Source organism: Anthonomus grandis, chromosome 4, assembly GCF_022605725.1.
Source record: "Anthonomus grandis grandis chromosome 4, icAntGran1.3, whole genome shotgun sequence".
Taxonomy (NCBI): domain Eukaryota; kingdom Metazoa; phylum Arthropoda; class Insecta; order Coleoptera; family Curculionidae; genus Anthonomus; species Anthonomus grandis.
The window spans coordinates 31,269,515-31,284,598 of NC_065549.1; the positions used below are offsets into that span (position 1 = coordinate 31,269,515).

Sequence of the window (15,084 nt, forward strand, 5' to 3'; positions counted from 1 at the left end):
TGTCGGTCGTAGTATTGCATATTATGTCAAAGTCAAAACATGCTTTCTTGCTGAAAGATTAACATCTCATTGATAAAGCTAAAAGTAAATTATAAGATAATATAGATAGGTCAAAATTTGGAATACAAATAAAAATTAACATAAAATTGACATACCATATAAATATAGCACTTGAAACAAACATAAAATAAGGTGGGTACATAAATCTTAACATTACTTATGCGAATCGATCATTAAAAAATTCATCTAAGGTTTAATAAGCCTTACTAATCAAAAGTTTTTTACACTGATATTGGAACTTCTTAAAGTTATTTAGGTTTCTAAGTTGTGAGGGCAAATGGTTATACATTTTTTTTTGCGTCATAGATAAATAATCTCTTTACAAGGGCATTTGTTGGTATGGGTAAAGGTATGTGTTGTGTTCTTGACGAGTATTATATTGCCCTTGTGTAATAAGATGCCTATAATTTCTATGAACTAAACATACACTGTCAAGAATAAAGAGACACGGCAAGGTCATAAGTTTCTTATTTAAAAATACAGGCCTACATGATTCCCTTAGTTCAACATTGTACATAATCCGAACTGCCCTCTTTTGTAATACAAACAAAGACTTAAAGAGATAACCACTGCAGCTACCACCCCAAAAGGGAAGACCATATCTCAAATTACTCTTAATTAGGGCAAAATACACCCTTCTAACTATACTTTGAAGACAGTTTCTTAGATAGAGCGCTTATGTGATAATCAAAATTTAGTTTTCTGTCCATTTTGATACCAAGGAATTTTAAACTTTCTGTATTGTTTAATTTATTTCTGTCAAGAATAATGTCAGTAAGGTCACACCTAAAGGTAAATAAGCACATAGTAGTCTTAGATATATTAAAAGTTAACAAATTGTTGTCAAAACAACCCTTGATCTTTAGCAGATCATTATTAATTATATTCTGTAATGTCTGAGAGTCAGAGTGATTCCACAAGATGCTTGTATCATCGGCAAAAAGTATCAAATAGCCCATATTTTCAATAGGCAAATGCCATTATTGAACAAAAGGGCGGCACTCCACAGCATACAGATTGGAAACTTGAAACTGAGCCAGACAAAGACACAATCTGTGTCCTTCCCGTAAGATATGACCCAAACAATTCAGGGGTATACCTCTAAACCTATATATCTCAAGCTTTTGAAGTAGTATTTTATGACTGACCGAGTCAAATAGCAGGAGACCTCTCCAGAACCTCACCTCTATTTAGGCTCATGTACAGCTGATCCAAACGGAAAAACAGAGCGTCATCCGTCCCCATGTGTTCTCGAAAGCCAAATTGATTTGAATTCAGTACGTTGTTCCTAACCTTGACGAGTTTTTCTATAATTTAAGCCAATGCTGGAAAAAGAGAAATTGGCCTATAGTTTGAAGAACATGAAGCATCCCCACCTTTGTGTAACGGTATGATTATAGCCTTTTTTAGGAAGTCTGGAAAATGCCCTCTTGAAAACGAGTTATTTATAACATTTACCAAAGAATTAATAGCAGAAGCACTCAGTTCTTGAAATATACGAAGAGACATGCAGCACCACCCCGCAGACTTTTTGTTTTTTATTTTGGAAACCAAAACTCTCATTTCATTGGTGGATATAAGAAGAATGTATCCCGGACTCTTTTGTGTGACACATTATTTCAAGGGGTCTGGTTGGCACAATTTTAGAAGCTAGATTTATCCGACTGCAAAAGAAATCCTTGAGCTTATCCCACCTAATAGTACTGGAATCAGGTACATGGGATTTTTCATAACCTTGTCTAATGTCATTTATAATTGACCAAGTTTCTTTACACACTTTTTTTGAACCTGACAATCTTGATGCATAATAATTTCTTTTTGCCGACTTTATGATGTTTCTATAAATAGTCGTATATTTATGATACTAATCCTGGAATTGTTGAGTATCATGATTAAATTTTCTCAGACGGTGAAGCCATTTCATACTTTTCGAAGTTGTTCTTATTCCCCTTGTTACCCAACATTTCCTAGATTTTTTTCTTTTGAGTTTAACAATAGGAAAACTAGTGTTGACCCTCCTTAGAACCTCATGGAAATCCTCAAGTGGTTTATCACATTCAGTTGAAAGCCATGTGACCTCTTCACAAAGAGCTCTAAATTTTGCTGAAGTTCCTAGAACTCCTATTAGCTTATAGAACAAAAAAAATCAATTTCACAAAAAAGGAAGGTAGGGTAAGGGGAAGCAAAGCCAGAGAGGAACTAGAAGCAGCACTTCTACGTAAATGTATGCAAACAAATTAGGCCTGCTTAAGTTCTAAAACTTAGTTATAAGATACGTGACATCTTATTATTTACTACTGAAAAATGAATTATTTTAGAAATAAAAGTTTTGCAAGGGTTTGCTCCTTTAAATAAGACAAATTCTTGCAGCATTATATTTTTTTTGAACGAAAAGGGAAGTAAAAAAAAATAAATATTTTTAATGTTAAGAATTTACTAAATATATATTATTCTAATATTCCAATATAAAAAAATAATACTCTAAAAATCTTGTAAGGCTCATAATAAAACTAGTACAAATATAGTACAAATTGAAAATAGTCAAGTCCTCTTTGAAAACAATCGCGTTATGAAATCGAGTTTATTTCAGTAGGTTTTAACCGTCTTAATACTATATCCTCGTCAGCAATGAATAATTTAATTTGCTTCTAAACATTTGTACTGTGGTAATAGCTTGTAAAATACTGCTTCGTAACCTCCTTGACAAATGGTCTATACCTATAGCAATTATCCGATTTTCCCTGGATTTTGACCACCACATAATCGTTTGAAATCATTGATTCAAAACTTTGTTAACTTTGCAATAAGTTTGCAAGCTCTTTTCCTTGACTCTCATCTTTAGATGAAAGGTGATACTATGATGCACAGAATACTCAGCATCGCATTCTGAAAAGCATTGGTCGTTGCTTTTTCTCTTCCTTTTCATTGGATTGATATCACGCTATCACGGCAAGATTGCTTGGTTCCATTTAACGCGTTTTTTTTTTCCTTTTCTGCTACTCTTTTTCCTTGCACTCCTTATATGGTGTTGATATTCGCTACTCAGATTTTAATCCTTTTTTCTATTTTCAGATTTTATTTCTTTTTTATGGCAGCCTCCAGGTTAGCAAATTATTGGGAAAGTTGATTCTTGTTAGAGCCCATTGTCCTCACAACACTTGTCTTTTGGGCAACACGCGTGGGGGCCTATGTCTTTTCATAAAGTACGCACGAAATCACTTCCTGCGAGTCGTGACGGCGAGAGAAAAATTTGTGACGAATATTGTCCTTATATGTGTGCATATCTATTTAAAAGAAATCTGAAGGATTTTTATGTAAGGCCAATAAATCGCTTGTCAAAATCAATACTGTGGCGTGCGAGTTCTGTTTCTTGATCTGAATTCAAAATCTAATCAATTATCCCCCCTCAAGTCGGTCTCTTAATGTTGATTTACGATTGTTGATTGCGGTTTTCTTAGTCTAATTTCTGGATTGCGCCGTAAAAATTATTTCTCTAACCAATCACCTGCTAAACACTTTTCCTTCTTAAGCCGAGTTTCCAAATTATTGGATTTTACAAAAATGTAGGCGCTGAACTTGGGCTCGCGTAGCTTCAAAAAAAGGTTTGCAGGTTTTTGAGTAAATACTGGACGGCGTCCCAATGTCCCGCTCTAGGAATGTCAAAACTACTTGAAACCTCTCGTACTACACTACCATTTTATATGACTACAAGTGCTGCCTGGAGCGTTTCTTTCTTCTTTTCTCTTATATAGGTCTATCTGAAAACAATAAAATGTTCAAAATAAAATTCTTGTAGGTAATGCCGGCTATGCCGATATTATTCGCACAAGGATGGCCGGCATTACCCCAAAAATAGTTGCCGACAAAAGAAAACATTAGGTGAAAATGAATAAACTTACATTAGTTTTAAATAAACTAAAATACATTTAAATTAAAGTCACGAGAGAACTTGCAAAATAGGACAAAAAAACATTGTCATACAGTATAAAGAAAACGACGATATGTTACACACCATGCATATATTTGCATTTTTCTCTTACTTTTACTTTAGAAGTACTCTAGCCCCACGAATTTCGAAATGATTCCGATTGATGAAATCTACTTGATATCAATTAACACCCTGTATATTGAATTAAACCGATCATACATACATACGTTGCTTATAATATATTACTTTGTTTATCTTATAGTTATTACGGGTAGATTTATAAATCTTATTAATAAACATTTTATTAACGTAATATACCGGGTGCCTAAGGATAAAAGGGTTTGGTATGCCGGTATGTTACGTAAATGCTAGTTTTTTGACATATTTAGTTGATCCCGGTTACATTAAATTACATTAATTAATTAAACTGCATTTTAAATGGGTAAATCTTTACATACTGATATATATAGAAAATGATATTCTAAAAACGATAGTACCTCACTACCTTTTCTCACGCATAACTTCAAAAAGAAAATTTTCACATTTCTCGTTAAGTAACTATAGAAAAATATTTTTGATAATGCGTTATTTTTTATGTTCTTAACAATAGTCAAATATGGAATTTTCGCGTTTAATTAATTTTTTCGAATGCCTTTAGAAAAATCACTTCCTAAGACTTAGAATTTCTCAAAAATAACTTAATGAAAAGAAAATAATTAAATCAGGTTTGTGAATTTAATAAAATTAATTTCGACTTGCAGTTGTTTTTATTATTATCTTATTTGAAAATTTAAGATATAAACAAAAAATTAATTCTTAAAAAAAAATTATGTCATAATGATATTTATTAGGCAAAGCAAATCTGAAACTCAAATATATGATATTTATTTGACTTTCAGATTTATGATACAAAATGCCGATACCGGAATCTAAATTCTTACTAATTGTTTTTTGACTATCTATAGTAATGTTAGCAATGTAATAGTGAGTGAATACCAACAACAACGTTAGCTGGACAACCAGGACGCGCGTGATGCAGCAGCGCTTATGAAAGTTGATAGGTGATTCAACCCATAAATAAAATGAGATGCGTTATAACTACCCTTAGGCGCATATTCTCAACGCAAAAAATTACTCTTTACTAATTTTGCGATGTCGGTACAGTTAATAAAGTTATATGAAAGTTAAATTAAAAAAATAATTTTAATATCGTTTTTTTTTGTTAAAAAAACTGTTGTAAAATGGTAAAAAACACTGTTGCTGCAGGTATAATTAAAATTTTTTTAAGTGATTTATTGACTTCCTTGCCTGCTACAGCAAATCAGTTGAGTAACCCGATGGATACAAAAAAAATTGAATTAACCTCTTATCATAAAAGAGCACACTAATTTTGATACCTTCAACATTTAGAGATTAAAAAAAACATTACTGCGCAAACATGTTGCTAACGTTACTCCAGTTATATTATGGCGAATTTTAATGAAGGTTATACTAAAATATTAAAAAAAAATCTACGTCTAAGAAGTGACTGTTCCATTCATGGTACCGTTAAAAAAATGATAAGGTGTCAAAAATGCATGTTTATTAAGTTATTTTTAATATGTGTGTAGAGTTCATAAAAAACAAAACACGATCAAACCTATTTTTTATGACTACCTGCGTACTTTTAAAATTTTTAAGCTGTTCACTGATAGCACTTTAAAATATTTTTATTATTGGCATTCTGTTTCAGTAAATACTGTAAATATTTTTACAGTATTAAAAAAAATCTAATACATCAAACTATGTGTCTTTATATGTAATAATTTTTTTGGTTAAAAAGCACATCTATACAAAATACATATCTATATAAAATAAAATAGATGAATGCCAGGACCTTCAAAAACTACAATAAAATCAAAATTGTTTGAAATTCAATGTGATCCATCCAAATCCTTCTGTCTTACAGTAAATCAACTACCCATTTCCCATCGATACAATATAATGGATGGTGTACCTACCGAAGTTACGTTTCCTTGTGAAAAGTACCAGTTCACCATAAGCACACTCTATTTGTCATGAAAAAGTTCAAGAAGTGCATGGACTTTGTGTAGATTTGAAGGATTAAGTTGAATCAACAAAAATCAATAATTCTTGAATTGTTGAAATTAAATAGTATTTTTTGTTGTAATAAGTAAGGACTAATTAAGGATTAATTAGGATAAGGGAAGTGGCGTCCCAGGAGGCACCTTATCGAATATTATTGACAAAAAAAATGTGCTTAGAAAAATTCTTCTTTAGGTTGTAAGTCTTGATCTTTCAATGAAATGTTGTTCATGTAAAATTTCCCAAACACTGCTTTTAGGGATATTTTCTTATAGATTCTTCTGGCACTGATATGAGGATTCTTTTGAACCGCTTAAGAAAGCGTTCTTCTTTCTTGCTCTTCTACAATCGGTTTGGTACGGTTTCTTTCACAATCAATCTTATTTGGTGAAAAAGCAGCATTTTCTCTTAACCTTCGATGTACTTTAGTTGTACTAAACAATTTATGACAAGAAAGTCGATGATTTGGAAAGGCTTCGCGCACAACCATTGGCTCTACCATAATGTAACGATTTTGGCAACGCCATTCCAGAATCATTTCGTGACATAAGCGGGCACACATACCGCACGACATCTCTGGAGATGCGTGGAAGGTTTGCAAATCTTTGGGAACCATGGTCTGCTAAATATACAGTGCGGCTCTTAATGGCTTTCCCCCTTTTATCTTTTGAATGCGTTTGTATAAAAAAATTTAATTTAGCACACATCATTAGCAACCTAAATACTACTTTTTGATCCCTAGCTCATTTTGCAAAACTTTAAAAGGGCGTCTCGCCGCCAGAGTACGCCATTGCATGCGCGCAAAAATAAAATTAAATAGAAAGGGGAGTCATGGGATACTGAAAGCTCCCACTGAATGCTTTCTGGTCCTAGAATATTAAGTCATTACCTTTACCCATAGCAAAATTGCATTTTTTATTATTTAAAACCTTATTTTTTGCATTTTTATTTTCTTTACTACACCTGTTCAGAGGTAATTTGTTTGTAGATGTGTTGTTTATAGGACGCCAGCCTGCTTATGTGAAGAACATTTATTTCAGTGATAAATGTACTTTTCTTTTTAATGTTCATAGACAAAATGTCCGTTTTTGGAGTGACGTAAATCTCCACATATTTCATGAATTTGAGTTGGAAACAGTTTCTCAACAAGATGGGGCACCCGCCCAAGTAACAATTTGCAGTCACCTAAGTTGAGATTACTCTTATTTTCACTAGTTGCAACATTGTTTTCAGTGCAAAATTTAGTTGCTTTTGCAACGACATTTATTTTCGACCAAACTTCGACGTACTGCATCTGTTGTAAAACTCTGGTGTTTTTACAACGTATTTTTTTACTATAGATGGTAGCAGTGGTAAGTTACACTTAAAACAACGACGTGCAGACGTGTACAATTTTTCAAAAACAAAAACCCAGTAAGAACAACGTTTCCTCATCGTTAGCGAATGGGTTGTTGAGCCGTTGATTGAGAATATGGGAAGATGCGCAACCTTACGGCAAAGTTTACTGAATAAAGTATTTTATTCAGTAAACTTTGCTTATGGGCAAAATCGTGCCACTAAAAGCGGCTGGCGGATAGATGGCGCAACAAGAAGCGCGCCCCGGTCTCGTTTAAAAATCTCGTGTATCATTTCATTGTCTGGAGAGCGGACGAACAGGCTTAGGAGTTTTCGCACACACCTAGATTATTAAATTTCGAATTAAAAAATTATGAATTTCCTTTATTATTTTTTAATACTTTTAATTGAGCAGATTTACTTTGCTTGTTTTTAAATAAAACTTGTTAATAGGTCGTCACTTAAAATGAATATTTGCGTTTATTGTGGATGCAGTAACGTGAAGAAAAGGACAAACAATATTGTAAGTTTGTTTAAGTTCCCTTTAAAAAAGCCGGAAATACTCGCTGAGTGGATAAATAATTGTGGAAACCTGGAAATATATGTTATGGTTGAGGTTTTACTAAAAAATAGACTTATTTGTGAAAAACATTTTATTAACAATTAATCCAAACCCAAATATTCAATCAACGGTATTACATTGCCTGATCGTCTGTGTTGAGCATTTTTCGCTGTAGAGGGAGCTTTTTGACATTTTAAGAGTTTTAAGAAGAAGATGAAAAACAAAGGTAGAGGGATTCCCCCTACCTTATTCCCTCTGAGGGAATAAGAGGAAAAAAAAACATTCAATTCAACATAACCTACTTAATTTATATTTTTATTTTTATAATTAATTTTTTGCTTGGAATTTATTGGGATTTACTATTTTCGTTTTGCTTTAAAAAATGAAGAGATCTAAAGACTACATATTCTGCAACTTACTACAGACGCAAAAAAAAAACTTGTAATGGAAGCAAAAATGCCTACTTGATGCAAAAATGCAAAAAAGCTTACCCAAAGTTGATATGGATTATGTAGAATCAATGGAAGTAGCGGAAGATAGCAGAGAAAAGGTTTGTATTAAATTTTACATATTTTAAGTTTAAAATACTGGGTTTACTTTTTGTAAATGGTTTCCTTTATGGTTCCTATATCCTAGTTTATAGCCTTTCTTTACAAAAGAGACTAACCAGTTTGAAAACAATGGTCAATTTTATAAGGTTTTATTTTTTAGGATTTATCAGCAGCAGTTGCAAAAGCGTTTAGAAAGTTAACGGGTTGTCACTGAGTAACGTTGAGACAACCAAAAAATCTCTTTCAAATTGGTGTAAAACGAGGTTGTCTCTACGGTTAAGACAACGTAACAATGCAACGTTGTCGCGTCGAAAAATTGCTAATTGGGCATTTTGAAATAAAAAGTCAAGAATAATTAATGCATGTCGCAATATTGATGTTGCCACTTTTCAAAATGTTGGTGAAGAGTTCCCCAATAGATTATTTTACTGTCAATGGTGTTAAGTTAAGTTAATGATGCACGTTTTCAACATCTTTTGTAGTGAAATAGTTACATTGCTGTGCTACCTGATATTTAATTATTTTAAATGAAAATAAAGACGCGGAAAATAAGATTTTAAAAGGCTGCCAAAAAATGGCGTCCCGCCGCCCTTTTGAAGTTTTGCAAAATGAGCTATAAGTTATAGTGACCAAAAAGTAGTATTGGTCATATCATCAACTAAATATTGAGGCATATTTAAAATTCAGATGCACTAAAACGTTGTAACACTGAGTAAAATAATATTATTTGACACGACTTTTGGTTTGTATCTAAACACAATAAACCTCCCGTGATATTTTTATTGAAATAACTACATACCGATTAGAATTTATTGCCAATTAGCGATACGCAATAAATTGGTTTTATTTTTTCTTCTCAAAAACGAAAACGAAGTACTCTCTTAAATTATTACTCTCTAACTCTTAAATTATACGAACATTATTTATTTCTGGACAACCTATATAGAGTTTATAATAAGTGTTATTAATTTTGCTCCATGACTTTAAATAAAGTTAAAGAAAAAAAATCTTAAAACAATTGTTCGAATTTTCAATATTAACCAAGAGTACTTTTTTAGGGAAAGGTTCCAGCTATTTAAAAATACTATTTTTTTGATTTTCTTATACAGGATGTCAAGAACATTTTTAGAGGCAATCTTTAAGGACATATAACCTTAGGAAAAAGTAAAAAAGTATTAAAACTTCTTTTTTCTTACAAGTTATGCAAATCCACAAAATTGATCAGATATTCTGAGACACACATTATATATATTATGTACTTTTATGGGCTTACATTGTTAAGCAGGATGGTCCTCCTGGTATACAGATGACTCCAGATATAACAACAGAGCTGGTGCACGGTTCACTGTGGTGAGACCTCTTATAGCAGCAGGGCATATTCGCTGGGGAAGCATGCTAATGTGGGGTCATCAATAATAGAGAGGTCCAAGCTCGTACTGGCAAAGGAAGATGAGCTGAGGGTTCAACTTTTCTGGGTGTCTGACAACTCAGGCTAGAAGCTGCTTGATACGAGGAAGCGGAATCCCTTGCAAGACTAGGATCTAGAAGATGGCCGGTAGATCCTGAACCTATAATCGGTATAGCCAAATGTATAGCTGTCGCATCAAAGAAGAGTCTGCTGGTCTCCGGACGGAAGCGCCTGTCATTAGATTTAACCGGACAGTGGAATTTAAGACGGCACCTTCATATCATAGGTATGCTTTCAAACCCCAATGCCGATAGCGTCGGTAGTAGGTTCAAATATCTGGGTAATACCCACAGTTTACCCGTCAAGTAGGTATTACCTAGGAGACCGTCATGCATAAAGGCCTCTTTAGCTGTCTACTGCCTTCAATTTAATACCCTATATGTGTGTGCGTGGAAATTCAATTATCCTTAATTGATTGTAATACTGTGCGTGTAAATTGAAAATATGTACGGTAAAATAAAACATGAAAAATAGCGTAAAATTAGTATTTATTTACCAAACCAACAATTTATATTATTTTAAAAAACCTATGGTGCTTTTAAATACAATATTTTATTAATGCAACACTATACTATGTCGCTATACATTAATAATAGGTCCACTACTCTACAGTTTTTATATATATAAAAATATAATTTATAAAAACATTACCTGTACAATTTTAATACGACGGATCGAACCATTCTAAAACTTAAATATAATGGAACCGTCACTAATATGCACCACAGCCTCATTTTTCTCATATTCAATGTGTTCATATTTATGAAAAGTATTTGTTACACGTATTAAATAGTAAGTAGTAAGACCAATTTGCCAATTTAAAAGTATGACTTTAAGTAAAAGTTCAAACAATTTAATTGGTATGAATGTAAATTGTAACTTATGGAAATATCACACAATAAATCATATTTAAAGGCTATTTTTATAACTAACAAATAATATATATAGCATTGGTCAAAAGTATTCAAAGTCAATAAAGTAAAATTTAAATTCTATTTTTTACATACAGTATTTTTAAATCACTATTACTAGTCTGTACATATTTATAAGAATATCTAAGGTAAAAACAATGATTTTTGATTAATAATGTGAAATGAATTTAAAATCCACTTTTAAAGCTGCATTAATTGCTCTGTTATAATATTTTGGATTATATAATAATAAATAAGCTCCATTCGATATCTTTCACGTAATTTACAGCGAGCTATTACAAGGAGCAATAAATTAGCCATCTTAATGAATACATCAATAAAAATTATTTAGAATTTTTCTTTTTGTTTCAATATAAAGAACATTTTCTTTCATGAAGCAAAATTAACAATTTATTTTATTGAAATTGGACTCTCTTAAATAAAGTCAGATGTTTATTTTTAGATGTAAAATAAAGAAAAGTATACCATAAAAAGTATACCTACTATTTAAAAGAAATATAACTCTAACGAGGTAAAAGTCAAGAGTTAATAGTTTTTAACATAAATCAATAGTAAATTCTGATTTCAATTGGAATTACTTGTAAGTGAATTTTACATTGTTCCATGTTCGTATAATAGACAGATACAGAAGACCCTCATTTCAAAAACCATAGAAATTTGATTTGAAAAATGTCACTTAAATAGTATAGCGACAAATATACTAATATAAAAAAAATCACTAATTACTGTTTAATTAAAAAAGGTAAGAATTCCGAATGGCTGAAATGTTTCCTTATCATGTCATGTTTAAAAATAATAGCTAACAATAAAACCTAAGAAAATTGCTTTGCAATCTAGCAACATCGTAGTTATTAGTTGGATTCTCCTGAACAAATTCTATCAACGATTTGATCGTTAATTAAAACCGTGAACATTCCAAGATTAAGAAAGAAATTAAAACGTGATAAACTGGTAAACAACGGGGGTACCTACTGCAACATGTTTCTGCGTTTTGGTTTATCAAGGGCATTAGAAAACCAAAGGAAAAAACACAAGAGATCACGAACAGGAATAGCCAATTTGTTTAATCAGATCTAGTACTTACCTCCGGCTTTGAAGAAAAAATACTGCACCTACACTACGCAAGTATAAGCTATCTATGCCTTAACCCGAGTCAATATAGTTTAAACATGTAATATCAGACAAGTAGCTTTTGGAAATATTATAACTGATTACAGTTTTTTCAAGCTTAAGTTTTACGGTGAAGATCAAATATTGCCATTAAACTTGAAACAGGACATCTATCTCGCAGGATCATTCATTACTAAACTTAAAATTATGGAACATGTTTCCGTCTAACTATAATATCAATACAGCCGGACCTTCAAAAGATATTAACGATTTAAGTTAAGAAATCTATCGCACAGATGACACAACTACGCGTCCTATGTAGAATGTGCCGCCATCACATATTAATCAGATCCAAGACTTGGGTTATGTATAACACCAAATTTTTAAGGAATATTTAAAGAAAGTTACGCCAATCCAAAATATACTACTACCAAACTAGCAAAAACAATGTTCTTCAAATTACCCGGGAATATTTGCATTACTTACTTGTTCAATTCACAATGTGCCATACCAGAGAAAAATATTTTCTCAATCATTTCAAAATAGCGAAAAATTCATGACGTCTCAGAGTCAGACCAAAGGCATTTCAGATGATTTGGCCTTTTAACAAATTGAAAAATTTTGTTAAGAACTTGAAACTATAGAATCTAGAATTATAATCTTAATCCGTTAAAAAATCTCTTCTGAGCATCGGAAACTATAGAGATTTGAGTGAACTGAACTATTCCTATTATTTTTTAATTTTCATCATTGTTCGAACATAAAGTAACTTTCTGTTATTTTTTTTAATCTCTCTTGATTATTAGCACAATACATACAGAAACAATTGTTAGAGACCTCAGAATATAAAAAAAGGAAAGTATTTTAAAACAGTGACTTGATATCATTAAAATTGCCATTCATTTAAAATTTTTGATTTTTGTAGTCAAGGGATGAAAATGCGCCATACAACATACAACGTATTATAAAAAAAATTCCTTATGAAGAAATGTGTTGAGATGATCAATTTTAAGAATTTTGACTTTTAAAATGAATATTTTGACTAATACTATATATTTTGTATATCTAAAGCTCAAAAATTCAATTGAAACATATTTATAAATACCTTTTATACTCAACTTTCATAGCAAGCACCAATTTTTCTTTTTTTTTTGTTCGTATTCATTTCAATATAATATAATATCACATTGCATTTTTATGAAATATATTCTAGAATGATATAAAACGAGCATTTTTCATATATTGTTTAAAATTAGATCTAAGTAGAGTTTTCATTTTTGTAACGAAAATTTAAAGACGTTTTTAAGGAAGGCATCCTACAGGTAAAAAATCTCATAAACATATTAAGACGTTTAAAAAGTACTCACTAAATTATATGGACATAAAACCTTAAGGTATTTCATTAGTAAATTTTAACTTTGTATTTTACTAGAACTTATACCCTTTACTAATTATACTATTGTTACATATGTATCAATCAACTTTTAGTCAAATTAACAATTTTTTATGCCTTAAGTATTATAAATTTTCCTTACAAACACAAAAACTTAAAGTTTGTGTTAAATATTCAATAGTCATTTACCAATCCCCATCGTTTGTATAGTTCACTTACAACGGCAACAGCACCCCCTGGAATGTACCTCACAAAATTATCACCCGCCAACGGCCCGACAGCAAATAAGCCATCATATCCCAATACTTCATGAGTCAAAGGATTTATATTAACCGGATTCGTCTTTGAATCCACTTCCCGGTCTGGATAAACGCCTAATTTCATATTTTTTGGCAAAAAATTTAAATTTGGACGGGAACCAATCAGGACTGCCGCGAATGACACTTTTACTTCGGTCTCCTCCCCTAAATGTGATGTGAGCCTAACAGTCTGACGGTGCACGTCGAAGTCGGTTACGGAATGTTCTGGATAAGCTTTGTAGAGGGGATAGGATGTACCTCCATCAGTCATCATTTGACGCACCTGAAAAGTTTAATATATTTTTGATAATGCGTTTGGCGTAATATGCTGATTAGGAACATTCATTTTTTTCTAGAACTGATTTTGAACTGACTGAAAATTTAACTCAAAATTCATAATATTAAAGCCTCTAATAATACCTCAGTACTCAACGTATTGTCGAAATGGTAATTTCTTACCAAAACGAATATAGTTGACCTGCTTCGGCCGTACCTCCGGAATATAGAGGACAAAAAAGATTTATACGCTGCATACTCTAAATGTAAAACATGAGAAAACATGAAACGTCAATAGATTATTTTTTGGCAAGCTTGTGAAAAGCTTAAGCAAAATATTGTAATACTTTTAGCATCTATCTTTCCATACAAGACAAAAATAACCTTCTTTCTATAGATAATTCATATTCGGATAATAATCCAGCATCTTTCAGTTCATCATCCAGCATCGAATTTTCGATCCGCTTGTCATAAGGTGTGATATCTAATTTATATGGATTGAATAAATATTTTACAAGGTAATCAGAATATCCATATTAGATCTTTGAGTGACTTAAAATCTAACGATTTTCAGATTTTTTGTTTAAATAGAAGGAGTACGGTCTATAGGACATTTTTAAACATATTAGTTATTTATGTAACAAGTGTGTAAAATGATCCTTTTTTTATAAATGGAAAATTTGGCATGAGCCATAAATGCATGCGACAATTTCCATAAATAAAAAAAGGGGATTTTACACACGTGTAACATACAAAAAAAATTTCTACTACCGAAAAAAAAAAGTGAAAAAAAATCTAAAATACCAAATTACTTTACGCACTAGTGCATAAAAAAACGTCAAAATTTTAAATTACAAATCATTAATTAACAAATCATAAATTAAATGTCAAATAAACGTCAAATTACTTTTTCGCACTAGTGCAAAAAAAATGAAACTTTCTAAACACTGGGTAGTGTGTAAATGTGAGTACTTTACGCACGGTAGTAGAAAAAAAAATTGTTAAATCAATGGTAAATTCTAGTTTTCACATACAATTCTCTGGTTTAAGCTTTAAATCTGTTATATTAAAATTTAAAAAAAAAA

At 31.5% G+C, this 15,084-nt stretch overlaps 1 protein-coding gene across 2 annotated transcripts in view; it reads right to left on the reverse strand.

Moving 5' to 3' along the window:
* Positions 1 to 10,460: 10,460 nt before the first annotated feature.
* Positions 10,461 to 15,084, reverse strand: part of LOC126735319 (oxidative stress-induced growth inhibitor 1-like) — an 84,750-nt gene continuing 80,126 nt past the window's right edge. For both annotated transcript variants that reach the window (XM_050439275.1, XM_050439274.1), the window contains exon 7: positions 10,461 to 14,006. In XM_050439275.1, the coding sequence (XP_050295232.1) occupies positions 13,599 to 14,006 (408 nt within the window). In that variant the 3' untranslated portion in view covers positions 10,461 to 13,598. The remainder of the gene's footprint in view (positions 14,007 to 15,084) is intronic.